Here is a 14,284-nt window from a genome sequence, read left to right on the forward strand (position 1 = left end):
TTCTCCGATCCGATCGTGGGGGAAGAGGATTCCGTTGAGGTCCTCCCAATAATCTTGGAAAGCAAAAACAAGACATTCAGCGTGCCCTGAGAATCCTACATAGCTGCAAACAATCAGAAAGCAGAGCTCTTCCAGTCGTTTCTGCAAGAATGTTCACTGCAGTTGAACAGATTCAATTGAAAACAGTTTGCAATGAGGAGGATAATATTTTACTGGAATACTCCCCCAAAACCTAAATGGGATTTCTAAAATGAGTAATAGCTGCTGATTTTAAAATGATGTACAAAGCGGAGATAGTGCCAAAAAAGAAAACATCTGCAGCTTGTTTGTCGTTAATGTACAGAAAATGTGTTAATTTACATATACATTCCAAACAAGACGCTAAAATGTGTTTCTGACACAAACGTTGCATTCGAGTTGTGATTCAGTTTCCTCTTTAAAGATTGTGGGCAGGCCACTGTAAAGCCACAAGCTGACGAGCGTTTCATGTGGCCGGGGGCATATGCTCTTCTGAGTCAATGCAGGAAGACGAGTGCGACTCAATTAAGCCATTGGCCTTTAGGTTGCCCTGTCTGTCACACCTGCCTACTGGGTTGAAACTGGTAGCTGTGGGTGGAATTTAAGGGGGGATGCTAAATAGGAAATAGGAAACACGGGTGGGCTTTACTGAATGTCAGTGTCATGCGAGAGTGAGTAAAGTAGCAGGAAATGCACCTTTAGTGGGGTGTCATCCTGCCCGATTGCAATTGTGACACAAGGTTGAGTATGAGTGACTTACTCATTAAACTTCCACTAACTGTGCAACGTACTGCTCGGTGGAAACGCGCAAAGTCACATGGTAAATGTGCAATATTTGTCAGCAGGCAGTCTTCTATGAATCAAAGTTTAACCCAATACTTAAATATACCTTTACGTTACATACACGGTAACGTCTAAGTGCATTACCTTTGATTAAGTGAAATTGAATAATTTACCTGAAGAGAAAATGTTGTTTTACGTGAGAAGAAAATACTGTTTTATATGATTTCGGTATGACAGAAGATTAATTCCATGTCATGTTAAATAGCTCAATAGATTAGATTATTTTCAAGGCTTAAAATGCTTTTTTTTCTTCTTTATGATCTTGATTTCATTGCAGATTCTCTGAATGCTTAGCCTGCAAAGTTGCCAAACGTTAAAAACGTAAGAAGTTGAGTTTATTCGCATGACACAATAAATAACCATGGCGTTGTGTGCAAATGATGTTGTTTCATGGTGCAACAGACTCCATTTGAATGTACTAAACATTTCCCGTAAAAACAACTATGATGTAATGTATTTAGTTTAGCAACTTGTATTATGCAAAGGGTTTCATCACCGGCGAGCTACCATTTACCAGGAAAGAAGAAGAAAAAAAAAAGAAAACAGGTGCTTGCATTGGTCGATCGCAGCTGTCAATCAAATAAGTATGTGCGTCATTTCCGTTGTCAGGTGGTGCTGTCGCTGTGGAAAGATGCGATCAGCGAAGAGCACAGGCTTTTCCTTAATTGCTCATTTCAGTAACGGAGGCTGAACTACCCGAAACCCGAACCCTCCGCGGTCCCCCCGCTGTTCGGGCCAGAAGCTCCGCGTGTCCGCCGCGGCGTCAGGCCGAGCAACATCCATGTTGTGAGCAGACGACGCGGACTTTACCCGGCGGTTTCGGCTCTCGAGGTAAGCGAGTAGGCGACTGCATTGCAACCCCCCCCCCCCCCCCCTCCGTTAGCTCTCCGGCGAAGCTAGCCAGCTGTAGTGCCGACGCTACCTACTGGTTTTAAATGGCCTCCAGCTCCGCTTTCAGCTAAACGTCGCTCGCCAGCAGCTGTGGTCGTAACACCGGCGGTACACAATAGTGGCGTTAAGGTGATTCGGGACGGGGGTGGGGGGTGGCTTGACCTAGCTAACGGCTGCCCGACGTGTCGGTAGTTTGCAGCGAAAGCTCAACTCTCGTGTTGTGTTGCATGTGTGTGTCCCTTTGTGTGGCCGGTGTGCCTGCAGCGGGGACCGGGCGGGGGGGGGGGGGGGTAGCTTCTTCAGCCCGACAAATAGCCCCCTCGTTTTTTTTGTGTAAATGTGTTCCTCTAAACATTGAAATATGTGTTTCTTTTAAACGACCCACTTCGTGCGCGGACCATACCCGGGGCAGTCGGCACGAACGCGCACCGTGTTACGCGCTTTAGTTCGCGTGGTCCGGAACGTCTCCCCGAGTGGTCGAACGGTCCCGTTAGTCGTTGTGGACCCGAAACGCTTCACGCCACCCGGTGACTCTGGTTGGTTCCGCTCGGCGCGTGTGACCCGTTCAGGCGGCCCGCAGCCGAGCGGCGTCTGGACCGCGGGGCTCGCAAAATGGCACCAAAATCAACGCGTGACCGTCTGTGCGCGCGTGTGTATGTGTCTGTGCGCGTGCATTTGTGATCATTTTTCGCCCTGTCATTTCCAACGTGTACGTGCGATCGAGGACGTTTTTATTTGGAATAAAGCAGCCAACCGGGAGCTGACGCGAATGATTGACGTCTCATTCAAGCAGCAGGTTTTTGAAGCCTTTTGTGACCTTCGGCCGGCCCTCACCTCTTTGTCCTGAATCCTAGCGATTCATCCATCTGTGGATCCATTGAATCGGACCACATTGTCTCCCTGACCTCTCTGTTTACTACCTGCTCACATTGTCCTTATGCCGTCCCCTGTCCCACCCGGGACGCTGTCTCGATCGCGCTGTCCCCGCCGAGCCAGACGAGTGGCGTGGAGTCCGGGAGAGTGGGTGGATGCTGGGACACCTACGCGCTTGTTTGCTTCAGATGCTATTTAAGGAGCCCACATTTCTCGTGGGCACCGGCAAGCCGTGTCTCTCCTCCTTTTGTGTTGATATGATTCAGAGGCTGTATCTGTTCTTGTCCTCCCTCCGGTACAGTCAGAGGCAGAGGCAGTCTTGCATGCCAGATCACTGGCTGTGCGGAGAGGCACAGCAGTGTCATAAAAGGAGAGCTGTGCGCCGTCATTGCGCTGATGTCATTTAGGTCAGCGTGTGCGTTCGTTGGTTGGTTGCGTTGACCTTTTTCTTGCTTTAGATGTGTCAGGGGTTGGCTCCACGACTCCACAGCTGGTGCCTGGTAGGCAGACAAATGGCCATGGGACCTGTCGCTGTGTGGTGCCTATCGGTTGGGTCAGATTAGTTTCATCGGGTGCATAGATACAAAAAAATCTTAAACAGACTATTATGCCAAGGTACAATCATGGCCAACGTTGTGTTTGTTTACTCACCTTTTAGAGCACTGAACCAACTATTTAAAATCTAAAGGCATGTGGAGCAATATGTACATTTTTAATACAGCCATCCAAGACTCCAAAGTTGAACCATTTCCTTCCCCAGGAGCTTCGTGAATGGCAGTAGTTGACCATCCATCGCTTTGCCTTGCACACACTCGAGGAAGATGCTCTCTTACTATTGGCAGGGTGATGTTGTCACCCTGCCTCGTGCCATAAATGCTGTCGGGAAAAACCTCAGCTCATCAGACTCGGCGTGTGACTACTGGCGGAGATGGAGACAGATGGGCGAGAGACACGACGATGACACTGTCTGCTGTCTGGGATCACAAAAAGCCTCATGGACGTGAGAATTCATACCAGCCCGCACTGACTGCCAACTGTCCTGCCTCCTCTCTGCCCAAAAACGCCAACTGGCGAGTGGTGCACGATCTGCTTTGAAACTGGATGATGTCCGAATTCATTTAAGAATATTCTATTTCCGTAGTTTGTTCCGTTCGTATGACCTGATTATATGCCCTGAAGTTGTTTTGGGCTTCCCTCCAGTCACACTCGGCGGTGAGGTATTCTGGAAGTTGTTAGTCTTAAGCACCTCTCGTTAATTTGGCTGAAATATGCACACCAATTAGAGACATTTCCCCTTTAGATATGGCTTTGTGTTGCCAGTCTTGTTGACATAACTTCTACAGGGTTTTTTTGTGTGTGTTTTTTTTTTTCCTCCATTTTTCAGAGGACAGGGTGCAGGTCACAGGCTTTGTCTTATTATTGGCGTCATCACCTGGTCATTCCTGTCCAATGGAAAGTGACGGCGACAGCAGGGTGAATCACTCCTCTCGGTTGAAGGCACTACTTCCCTGTTACGGGAAACAGATGGGGTTTCATCACATGGGAACTCAGTCAGTAAACAAACCATACCGCTTGCTCTCTGACTTCTGGGAGGGAGATCTGGCAGTTAAAGTAGTTTGTGTAATGATGATGTGTCACACTGTCAATGGTCTCTCTGGCATGTGAATCTGTTTCCTTATCATACTGTAAGGGCTTGGCTTTTTTTTGTTTTTTTCTCGCCCTTGTTCGAACACGCATGTCACTTCAGATGAAGGTACACCAGATAAGCCGGCTGAGCAGATTTTGAGATAAAATGCAGATTAGCAGCAGAAGGGTTTTTTCCAAAGCCATGTCCACTGCAGCGGTTTCAGTGCTGGGAGTCAAATTTAAATATGCGTTTCTAATAAAAGAACAGTGTGCTAGTTTTGCATGACAGCCTTTTCCATTCCGATTGCAAATTGTGGCCCATTCGCACACAGCCTGTTGGGGAGAGTGAATCTGCGGCGTCACTCTTGACGCCAGCAGCCATCATTCTGAATGGAGCCGTAATGGCCTCACATTCACACATAGGTGTTGGTAAATGTGTGGGAGGGATATTTAAAGTATGCTGGGAGGAGCTGCCCTAGAGTTTACCTCCAGTCTCCTCCATTCACTAATCGGTGAATTCTGTAGTACTTGCTGCTGGATCTTTGGGTATACTCATTGTTTCTAAACCAGTTTTCAAGCCGTTGCTGTGTGACTGATGACTGCTGCGATTCACTTTGTCAAGTTATGAGTTTTGTCCACACGCTGATGCACGCATGCAACGCTTAACGTGACTGTCCTTGTTCCTGTGAACTAATCACGTCCGTTCCTCTCAATAGCTCCAGTATGTCCAAGCGGCGCTCGTCGGAGAGGGGGGCTGGAGAGACCTCAGGCAGGGCCAGCAAGCTTCAATGTCCTGGGATATCCGGCAATAACGCCAAGAGAGCCGGGCCCTTCATCCTTGGTAAGGAATTCTTCTGCACAGATCCCCAAAAGCAGGGATACAGAATACAAAGTGGTCTGAATGGCTGAGATTGCACAGTGTGTGTGTGTGTAGGTAGGAAATCGGGTAAAGGTGTGTGAGTGAGTTGCGGGGTGTCCCTGTGTGGGCGCACGCCTAAGGCAAGAATGCAAAGAATTTAGCTGATCCCCTAACATTGACCAGAAAGGTCCCGCCTGTGTTGGTGCAAGGTTATTTGAATTTCCTCCCCCTGGAAAAATGGATCTCTTCCCCCGAACGTCTGTTTTCTACTTCTCAACTCCTGCACTATTTGCAATGCAAAGGTGCCAAAGAAAACATTACACCGGGAGTGTTAATGGGTTTGTGCATATGCAGCCTTTTAATGAGTCTCAGTGGGAGCACACACTCCGGCATGTAGCCCTCCTTTTGGTCATGCAGCTGTTCCTTTTCTCATCCTTGCAGGGCCTCGTCTGGGCAACTCGCCCGTGCCGAGCATAGTGCAATGTCTGGCCAGAAAGGACGGCACAGACGACTTCTATCAGCTCAAAGTAGGTTGTTCACATTCTTTCACCCCGAAACGCAGTGAGTTAAGCGCATGTGCAAATCATATACAACACAAAGCTAAGCTGTCCCCGTAGACATCAGAGCTGTTGACTTTCCTTTTGTTGGTGTTAATTTTATGGCCCCCTGTTTCTGTTTGGTGCAAACAGAACCTCAGCTGGGAAATCTGTTTATTGGGGGTATCCAATGTTTGTTACACATGGGAGGCAGGGAGGCAGGCAGGCAGGGAGGGAGGGAGGGAGGGAGAGAGGCAGGCAGGGAGGGAGGGAAGCGAGGTCCCACCTGGAATGTCGACCCGTAACCCCCGTGGCCATGCAGTGAGTCACTGCGTGACCCTGCCCTCATACCCGTGACTACAGCTCCTCAGTGTCTGCCGCGCCGCTTGTTTGCTTCAGAGGGGAGCCGCTGTTTTTAAAACTGCAAACCGTTCACCGCCTCCGCGCCGTACAGATTGTAACTTCCTGTTGGATTCTAAGCAGATTGTACCGCCTCCAGTTATGCAATGGCTGCTCAGTCATGACTTCGTGCTTGATTTAAAGCTCTTTCTGCAGTCTGGTCTGGTCTCGTGACCTAATGTTTTGTTTGTTACTGCAGATTCTTACGCTGGAGGAGCGAGTGGACTCTGCAGGGGAGACTCAGGAGGAGAGGCAGGGGAAGATGCTGCTGCACACGGAGTACTCCCTCCTCTCTCTACTGCACAACCAGGACGGGGTGGTCCACCACCACGGCCTCTTTCAGGTAGACGGGCCCCTGCACACGTTGGCCTGTTTATTTTTGGTTCCGTTGATGGGTGCATAGAACATTGTTGTTCAAATAATTGGGGGGTCTTTTAGTTTATGGTGTGCTACTCAACTGTGTGGGTGAGTTTCCTGTATAATTTGAAAATGCTAAATACACCAACATTACCATGGAGACATGGCTTTTCATTCCGTTCAGAATATGGCATTGTGGAGTCACAGCAGGCTCTCATCAGCTCGTCATACATCCTGCCAGCTGCTTTTATTTTCAAGGGAGAAGTGGGAGTACCATTTAAAAGCCGTATTTATTTGAAGCTATTCACATCACCCCCCCCCCCCACCACCACCACCACCACACACACACACACACACACACACACACCTGTCTTCCTGTCTGTCTCCTCCCTTGGCCTTGTTATTGTTCCATCTGTCCTGTTTTTCGTCCTAGTCACTCTTCCACATCTACCTGTTCCACTCGGCCTGTGTTCTCAGAATAGCAGCATTGAGTCATGTGCTCTGATTCATTCAGGCCTTCATTATTGATTTGTGTTATCTCCACGGTGAGGCAACCGGTCATAATTTATAAAGCATCTAAAAAAACAACTTCAAACCTGATGCAGCTAGTAATAAAAAGCGGTGGGTGAGTCTCATTTATTGGCTACATGATGGCTGGTGATAAATTATGCCCCCCCCCCCCCCACACCTGGTAAATGGTTAAGTGTGAGAGTCTGTGGGCTTTAACTGTTAATATGGGACGGCACTTTGCTGCCACCTGTCACTTCACCATGACAACGTTGAAAATATGATTCCCCGTTGAGGCTTTTATTTCATAGTTCAGGAATCCATTCAGGTTGATGCATTCATGGCCGCCTCGGCCGATGTATATCGATATTTTTGTAAACTTCCTTTAAAATGCATTAACGACTCTTGTTCACTTCCTTCTGTTTTCCTCCAGGATCGCGCATACGAGGTAGTGGAGGACATGGAGGCCAACAAAGTGCGCAAGATGAAGAAGCGGATCTGTCTGGTGCTCGACTGCCTGTGTGCGCACGACTTCAGCGACAAGACGGCGGATCTAATAAACCTCCAGCATTACGTTATAAAGGAGAAAAGACTAAGCGAGCGCGAGGCCATCATCATTTTCTACGACGTGGTGCGTGTGGTGGAAGCCCTTCATAAGGTGAGTCTAGGATGGAATAGGGTTATTTATTCCACTAGTCTGGTCAGATATATTCTTTTGATTCACCCTGATACACATTGCCTGTGCCCAATCGGTACTGCACATGAGATAATAGTTCCACTTGTCTTCTTCAGTTAAATTTAGTACGCCCATCTGGCGTTGGGGAGGATTAACTCCTCTTTTCATGCTATGACGCCAAGTGAGAGTACAAACAAAGCGTTGTTGTTAGGATCCTACAACTGTAGGAGAAATGTTCACATCTTACCTTCTGATTATTGTGTAAAACATGGCAAATGACTCTCTGAGCGAACCTTTTCCCCCTCCATTCTCTTCCCCTCCTCATGCAGAAGAACATTGTGCACAGAGACCTCAAGCTGGGAAACATGGTGCTGAATAAACGGTAAGGTGAAACTCCCCTCATTTGAACCTGCCAATCCTTGAGCTCGCCAATACCCTCTCGCATTCTACCGGGTCGGTTATATTAGCCTGTGTATGTCTGTCCCAGAAGCCTGGGTCCAGTGTGCATTTGGCTTTGAATCCCAAGCAGACAGGCTCACATCGGCAGTAGGAAGCCAAAACCCTGCTCTCGGTGAGTTAAAGGCCGACGAGTTACCCCCCATCTGTTGGGTTGTTGGCAGCGAAGGGGAAACCAGATTCGTATTCACACAAACCTCGGAGAACTAGACGGGAGCCCGGCGAGTGCCCCTCTGTGAACCAAAGTTCACGTGACTAAATATTGAACCTGTGGGTTGATTCCTCTGAACGGCAAAGGTCTGCACGCACGTGCTTGATGACCCACAGAGCCGACCCTTTTCTCATGCTGTCATCAGTCAGGATGAGCACGTGCATTGATGGGTCAGGAGCACACCAGAGCCTGTTGGGTCCGCCTCCACCAGAGGTGATGAAAGCAGCCAAAGGCCTCATAGCTCCCAGCTGACACACGCAGTCATCATTTATTTACTCTGCTTTCTGTTTTTCTTGTCCACCTCATTCGCCTCGTCATATCTCCTTTTCCCGTCTACTTTGCTTGCGTCCATGTTTCCTCTCGTCACTCCGCCCTGGATGTGTATGAATGTACGGCCCTACGTGGGAAGGACGTGGCCAATTTTAGATGCAGGCCCCCCCCCCCCACCCCCCCCTTTCCACCCCCACCCCCGTCCTCCCCTGCTGCTCCTCACTCAGGGAATTGCACCGATGCCATCAACAAGCTCAGCAGTTTTATGCATGAATGATGTGATTTCCTCTAGCAGAGCCAGCTGTTATGGGAGCCGGATGTCATAAACGAGTCTGCAGGGTTGTGTGTGTCAGACCGTACGGACGACCGTAGACTAAGAGACGCCGCCGAAGGGTGTTCTGCTCTCCCCTGGACCGGTTGTGTAAATTGGAATCCCCATATTTGCTGTTATTGTCCCAGGAATTGACGTTTTTTTTCTTTCTGTGCTGTCTTGAGCATGCCTTTTGTATTGCATTGATGTTTTTGGAACGTGCAATCACATAAGACGGGCCGTAGCAATCATTCAGTGGTTACTTTGAATTTCTTCTGTAGAGGTCAAAGGTACAGAGTCCCCGTTCTGAGGAAATGATCTGCAGAAGTTGCCCTGCGCTTAACCTCCCTTCTCGTCAGCAAAATGTTGTGGCCGGGGAGGGGTAATCATGGGGGCTATTTAGGTTTCTGGTTTCCTGACTTACCCGGGCTCACATGAACAGGAAGCGTCGACGGGGGCCGCCTCTCCTGTCCTCGGGGACCCTTGCCTCACGAGGCAAACATGCAATTTCATTCGCCCCAATCTCCGGCGCGCGGATAGCGGCTCGGGTCGTGATGCGGACAGACAAAAGAACAGACTCCTCCATGAAGGAAGCTTTTATGTCGAGGGTCCTTGAAGCATGGCGCCTTTGTTCTGGCCCATCCCCGTGCACGTCACAAGGCCGCTGCATGGTGAGCTAGATTTTGATCACACAAGCTCTTCAAGGGTTGAATCATACAAGTAGCTGGAATTTCTGAAGGGGAATTGAGATCGGAGTGTCTGGTTGGAAAGCGTGCGCGAGTGCGTGTGCGCGTGTGATGGAGCCGGGTGTGAAAGTAGGAGCAAATAAGGGAAGCTGTTGACCTCAGGCTTTTTAGAAAGCGGATGAGGAGCGTGATCTCGAGCGGACTCGGGGCTCCAGACCGCGGCTGCTTCTCGGCGTCTTTTTGTGTGGGCGCACATAAAGTTTTCACCTATTCGTAGAGATCTTGAATCTTATGTGAGCTTTATATACTCGTTTGGCGACCCGTCACCATGCAGGCTTAGTCATCGGAACAATTATCTCAAGCCACAAGTTGACTCATGTGTTTGTCAAAGTGCAGCTTTTTGTTTTCTCTTTGTGCGCTGAAGGAACATGGCGACACGGAACAGTCTTCGCCAACGGTGCATTGACTTCACCACACGCAAACTGCATTGACCTTAATGACTCGGAGACACATCTCCTCTCTGGAGTGCAAATGTGTCTGGCTTGGTTTTATGTATTCATGTCTCAGGCTTGATGTAGACAGTAAAGTGATGTTATTGACTTTATCGTGGACCATTGGGGGTTACATGAAGGGAAAGTTCTTTAAGCTCAATTCATCAGCTCCAAAGCAGGATTAAGTCAACTTCATCCATCTTTGGCCATGAGTCTCCCCCCGTGTTGAGAGCTACGTGGAGGAAATTAACTTTTTTTTTTTTAACTGTTGAAGTTCTTTCTGGAGATAGACAGGCATACTAAGACCCCCCCCCCTTCTCGGCAGTCATGAGATCCTGAGGCCCAGTGAACCGTGAGAAGGGGCCACGCTCGCGAGTTCTTGTCTCTGTCAGCCTGTGTTCACTTCACGCTTTGGGCTGAGAGCGTGCCGTGTCCCACATTCTGAACTCTCATTCCTCGTGATGAGTAAGACTGTTTTGCTGTAGTTCAATCGAGTACTCGGGGTGTGTTCGTCCACAGTAGGAACAGCCAAGTCGGTTTATTTGGCTAATTACCGGCAGTGTATGAAAGCGTTTTAATCTGCGGTTTGTTTGTGCCTCCAGGACTCACCGAATCACCATCACCAACTTCTGCCTGGGAAAGCACCTGGTGAGCGAGGACGACCTTCTGAAGGACCAGAGAGGAAGTCCGGCCTACATCAGCCCCGACGTGCTAAGTGGTGCGTGATGTCACATGAATGTTTTTTAATTTTTTTTTAGAGGATACTTGCATACATGGTGCCTAAACTTGTTTCTGTAACTCAATCCGCATCACGCCGAAACTGACAGCCAGCAGTCCCAACCTGTTTGGTAGCCACAGGTCATGTGTGCACAAGTGTGAAAACCTTCCTCGCGCTCTAATGTACATAAATGTCATGTCAGACCTGGTTCTGGTCAGAAGACGGCGCCTTGTGTAACGTTAAGCAGACCATGTCTTGTTTTTTTTCTGCTTATTGGGCAACACAAAGGGGTTTATGTTGCAATTTTGGATCGGGTTGGAAGCGGCTTTTCTTTCTGTTGTCGCTGCGTTCGTGGTGATGTTGCGTTCTGTCATGGTGCGAGTCAGCAGAGGAAGCTACTTTCCTCTTTGCGTGAAGCATTTTCTTTGTCTGGGGGGGGTGAAATTCTATTGTTGAGCTTCACAATGCCCACTTGTCAAGGACCAGTCGGCTTCACGCTCGGGCACTTCCACGGTGAAATGACGATGCCAAATCCAGGACGTGGTCTTAGACAGCTGACAAGATGAGGGTGAATGATTTCAGACAGAAATCCTCAAAGAAACTCCTCAACGGCGCCTGTACATCAGCATAACGTGACAGGCACGCAATTAAACGAGCTCCAGTGACTCTCATGCTGATGACTCACTGGAGGGAAACTACTCCCATACACACACACACACACACACACACACACTATGGTCATGCACCGCCATGTTGCTACAGCTTAATCATCTGTGATCCACAGCGTTGGATCTAGTTCAGGGTTGGTTTAAAAAAAAAAATGCCTCTAGCTTCTGTTTGTTTACTCATCACATTAATCATTAGACCTGGGGACATGGCGGGGGGTGGTGGTTGCGATCAACCTTTTTGGCTTATCTGTTGTTGGAGTACAGTCTCGCTTTGTCATCACACCTGACCCCCCCCCCTTCCTGTCTGCAGGGCGGCCGTACCGCGGTAAACCCAGTGACATGTGGGCTCTCGGCGTGGTCCTGTTCACTATGCTGTACGGTCAGTTTCCCTTCTACGACAGCATACCTCAAGAGCTCTTCCGCAAAATCAAGGCCGCCGAGTACTCCATCCCAGAGTGAGTATTAGTTCTGTCCACGTCAAGGTGGTTGGGGACGTATTCAGAGCGATGCGATTGAACAGTGACTGCATGTACGTTTTTACCAAATCATTTTGAGTAATCTGCGATTCGGCTACTTTTACTGAGTTTGCCACACTTTCGCATCTCCATCTTGGACCAGAAGAAATGACACTGTAATCCTCCTCCAATGTCTTATTAAAACAAAAGCCGTGTCTTCTGTCCTCGCCCTCCTCCCAGGGACGGCCGCGTGTCGGAGAGCACGGTGTGCCTGATCCGGAAACTGCTGGTGTTGGACCCTCAGCAGCGGCTTACTGCAGGAGAGGTGCTGGAGGCCCTCAGCGGCATCATTTCCTCGTGGTAACTGCTCCCCCTGCTGGTTGTTTGAAGAGTTTGTCAAACGTGTTGATTGTCAGGATTTATTTTTAAAGAAATGACTGCTGCTTGAGTTGATTTATTAGAGACTGTTTTCTGCTGAAATCCTTTTCAGACTCACTGGTGTTAATCATCCTTGTTTCCGTAACAGGCAGACTGTCTCGTCGCTGAGTGGCCCTCTGCAGGTGGTGCCGGATATTGACGATCAGCTCAACCACGTAGAACTTCTGCAAGAGGTAAATATTGGAAAAAACACGACTGATCTGTAAACACTCGTGTACATCGAAAGGCTCACTTTCATTCAGCTCAGATGGTGCAGCACATTGATAAGGCTACGTTTCCCCCCCCCCCCTCTCCCTCAGGCCAAGGTGATCGAAGAGTCTTCACAGTACGAGTTTGAGAACTACATGCGCCAGCAGCTGCTGTTGGCAGAAGAGAAGAACACTATCCACGAGGCCAAGAGCTTCCTCACCAAGCGCCAGTTTGGCAGCATCCCGCCCGTGAGGCGCCTGGGCCACGACGCGCAGCCCGTCAGCCCGCTGGACGCCGCCATCCTGGCACAGCGGTTCCTCCGGAAGTAGTCCTCAACCGCCCCTCCTGACCCCCAATAGGCGAGAGCTGGAGACCCCCCCTCCCCCCACACAGACCACCAGAACTGAGCTTGCATACAGGACGGTCATATTTGCAGGTGGGCTAGGCGGGGCACCGGGACAAACTGCCAATTCGAACCTTCACACCTCCAGCCTGAATCCTCCAGAGAGACGTGGAGTGTCCAGGAGGAAGATCTGAACCAAAGGTTCCTTTCCCTCAGGTCCCCCACAGTCAGATCTCACTGTGCAGCCAAACCTGACGGGGCCCAACACCAGGCTCGGCCTGCAGTGTTGAAGAGACGTTGAACCCCATATTCCTCCTCCTCCTCCTTACTGTAACACTTCCTCGTCAACTCTGGATCCCCTGAGCATCTCAGGACCATGTAGCAACCCCCCCCCCCCTCTTCCTAGTGGTTCATGGTATTGCCTCAAGTTTGATCACCTGATCGCAGATGTCACTTCTCAATACCTCCATTTCACCCTCCTCACTCGTCCCTGCTCCTCTCTGTCGTTTACTGTACTGAAATGATGGAGACTGGTCCCGTCTGTAACTCGGACTTCAAACAATCTACCTCTCTGTCTCTCGTCTGTTGGTAAACCATGCTCACTGTTCTGAGACAAGGGATTGTAACGATGGAGTCGTGATGCCACCAGTGACACGAAGCATTAATGTTTTCTGTCAGAGTGATCGTGCTTTGAAACTTTTTTTTTTTTTTGTGTTTTCTGAATAAGCTTTTTCATCATCAACTTAATAAGTAGCATTTCATCCCTCCCTTTTTGGATTGAAGATAATGAATAACAAAGAATGTGCACGTGCATCCTTTGGTATCTGCAGAAAGCGTTGTCTCTTGCAGTTTGCTCGTATACACCTACCTGTGCAAATCTAATTTGGCTCCTAGGCAGCTAAGTGTGAGGTACCTGGAAGTCACAATGCCAATAACTGACTGGGGAGAAACCCCGTCGGATCCTCCATGCCAAGGCATATGGATGGTAACGCTTCCTCAGTGCCATTATAGTGGCGATCTGAGCACTGTCCCGTTTCCATCGCCAAAAGTCACGTCTTAAAGTAACTCTTAGCCAAGGAAACTGGTTCCCTCAGCCTCGTTCACAATCAAATGGCTTCCAGGTATTCCAACTTCCCCGTTTCTCTTCATCAAGAAGGATAATGGCATTTTTTTTTTTTCGTTTTCTCCTTCAGTTTGAATGTGAACTGTCATTCTGTGCTTTCTGAGTCCGTGGAGCTGTTCACCTGTGGCAGCCACAGACCCTTGAAGCTGACCTCCGATCATGGTGTTCTGCTCTCTGGCCTGCCCTCTGCGGCAGACACTGTGAAAGCCAGAGCGAGCGCTGCCGGGACTTGACTGAATGTTTTACCGATTTGCCCTGAATGCTCTCTTTAAAAGATGGAACACGCATCACATTCTCAAGCCTTCGCTCCAGCTCAACCTGTACATTGCTTGTATTGTCTC

General features: G+C 49.2%; 1 protein-coding gene across 1 annotated transcript; it reads left to right on the plus strand.

Moving 5' to 3' along the window:
• Window positions 1-1,455: 1,455 nt before the first annotated feature.
• On the plus strand, window positions 1,456-13,556 carry stk40 (serine/threonine kinase 40). Its single transcript, XM_037454319.2, has 11 exons — window positions 1,456-1,692; window positions 4,968-5,092; window positions 5,552-5,637; window positions 6,245-6,388; window positions 7,343-7,567; window positions 7,915-7,967; window positions 10,612-10,727; window positions 11,706-11,850; window positions 12,091-12,210; window positions 12,377-12,461; window positions 12,588-13,556. Exons 2-11 carry the CDS (start codon window positions 4,975-4,977, stop codon window positions 12,804-12,806), a joined length of 1,311 nt encoding a protein of 436 aa, XP_037310216.2. The 5' UTR covers window positions 1,456-1,692; window positions 4,968-4,974; the 3' UTR covers window positions 12,807-13,556.
• The last annotated feature ends 728 nt before the right edge of the window (window positions 13,557-14,284 follow it).

The sequence above is a fragment of the Pungitius pungitius genome, chromosome 11, assembly GCF_949316345.1.
Source record: "Pungitius pungitius chromosome 11, fPunPun2.1, whole genome shotgun sequence".
NCBI lineage: Eukaryota > Metazoa > Chordata > Actinopteri > Perciformes > Gasterosteidae > Pungitius > Pungitius pungitius.

Bases quoted from the DNA above. Each gene is read 5' to 3' on its own strand.
- stk40 (XM_037454319.2), top strand. From the start codon at position 4,975: ATGTCCAAGCGGCGCTCGTCGGAGAGGGGGGCTGGAGAGACCTCAGGC. The intron at 5,638-6,244 runs GTAGGTTGTTCA...TTGTTACTGCAG, and splicing joins ACGACTTCTATCAGCTCAAA to ATTCTTACGCTGGAGGAGCG. The intron at 6,389-7,342 runs GTAGACGGGCCC...GTTTTCCTCCAG, and splicing joins ACCACCACGGCCTCTTTCAG to GATCGCGCATACGAGGTAGT.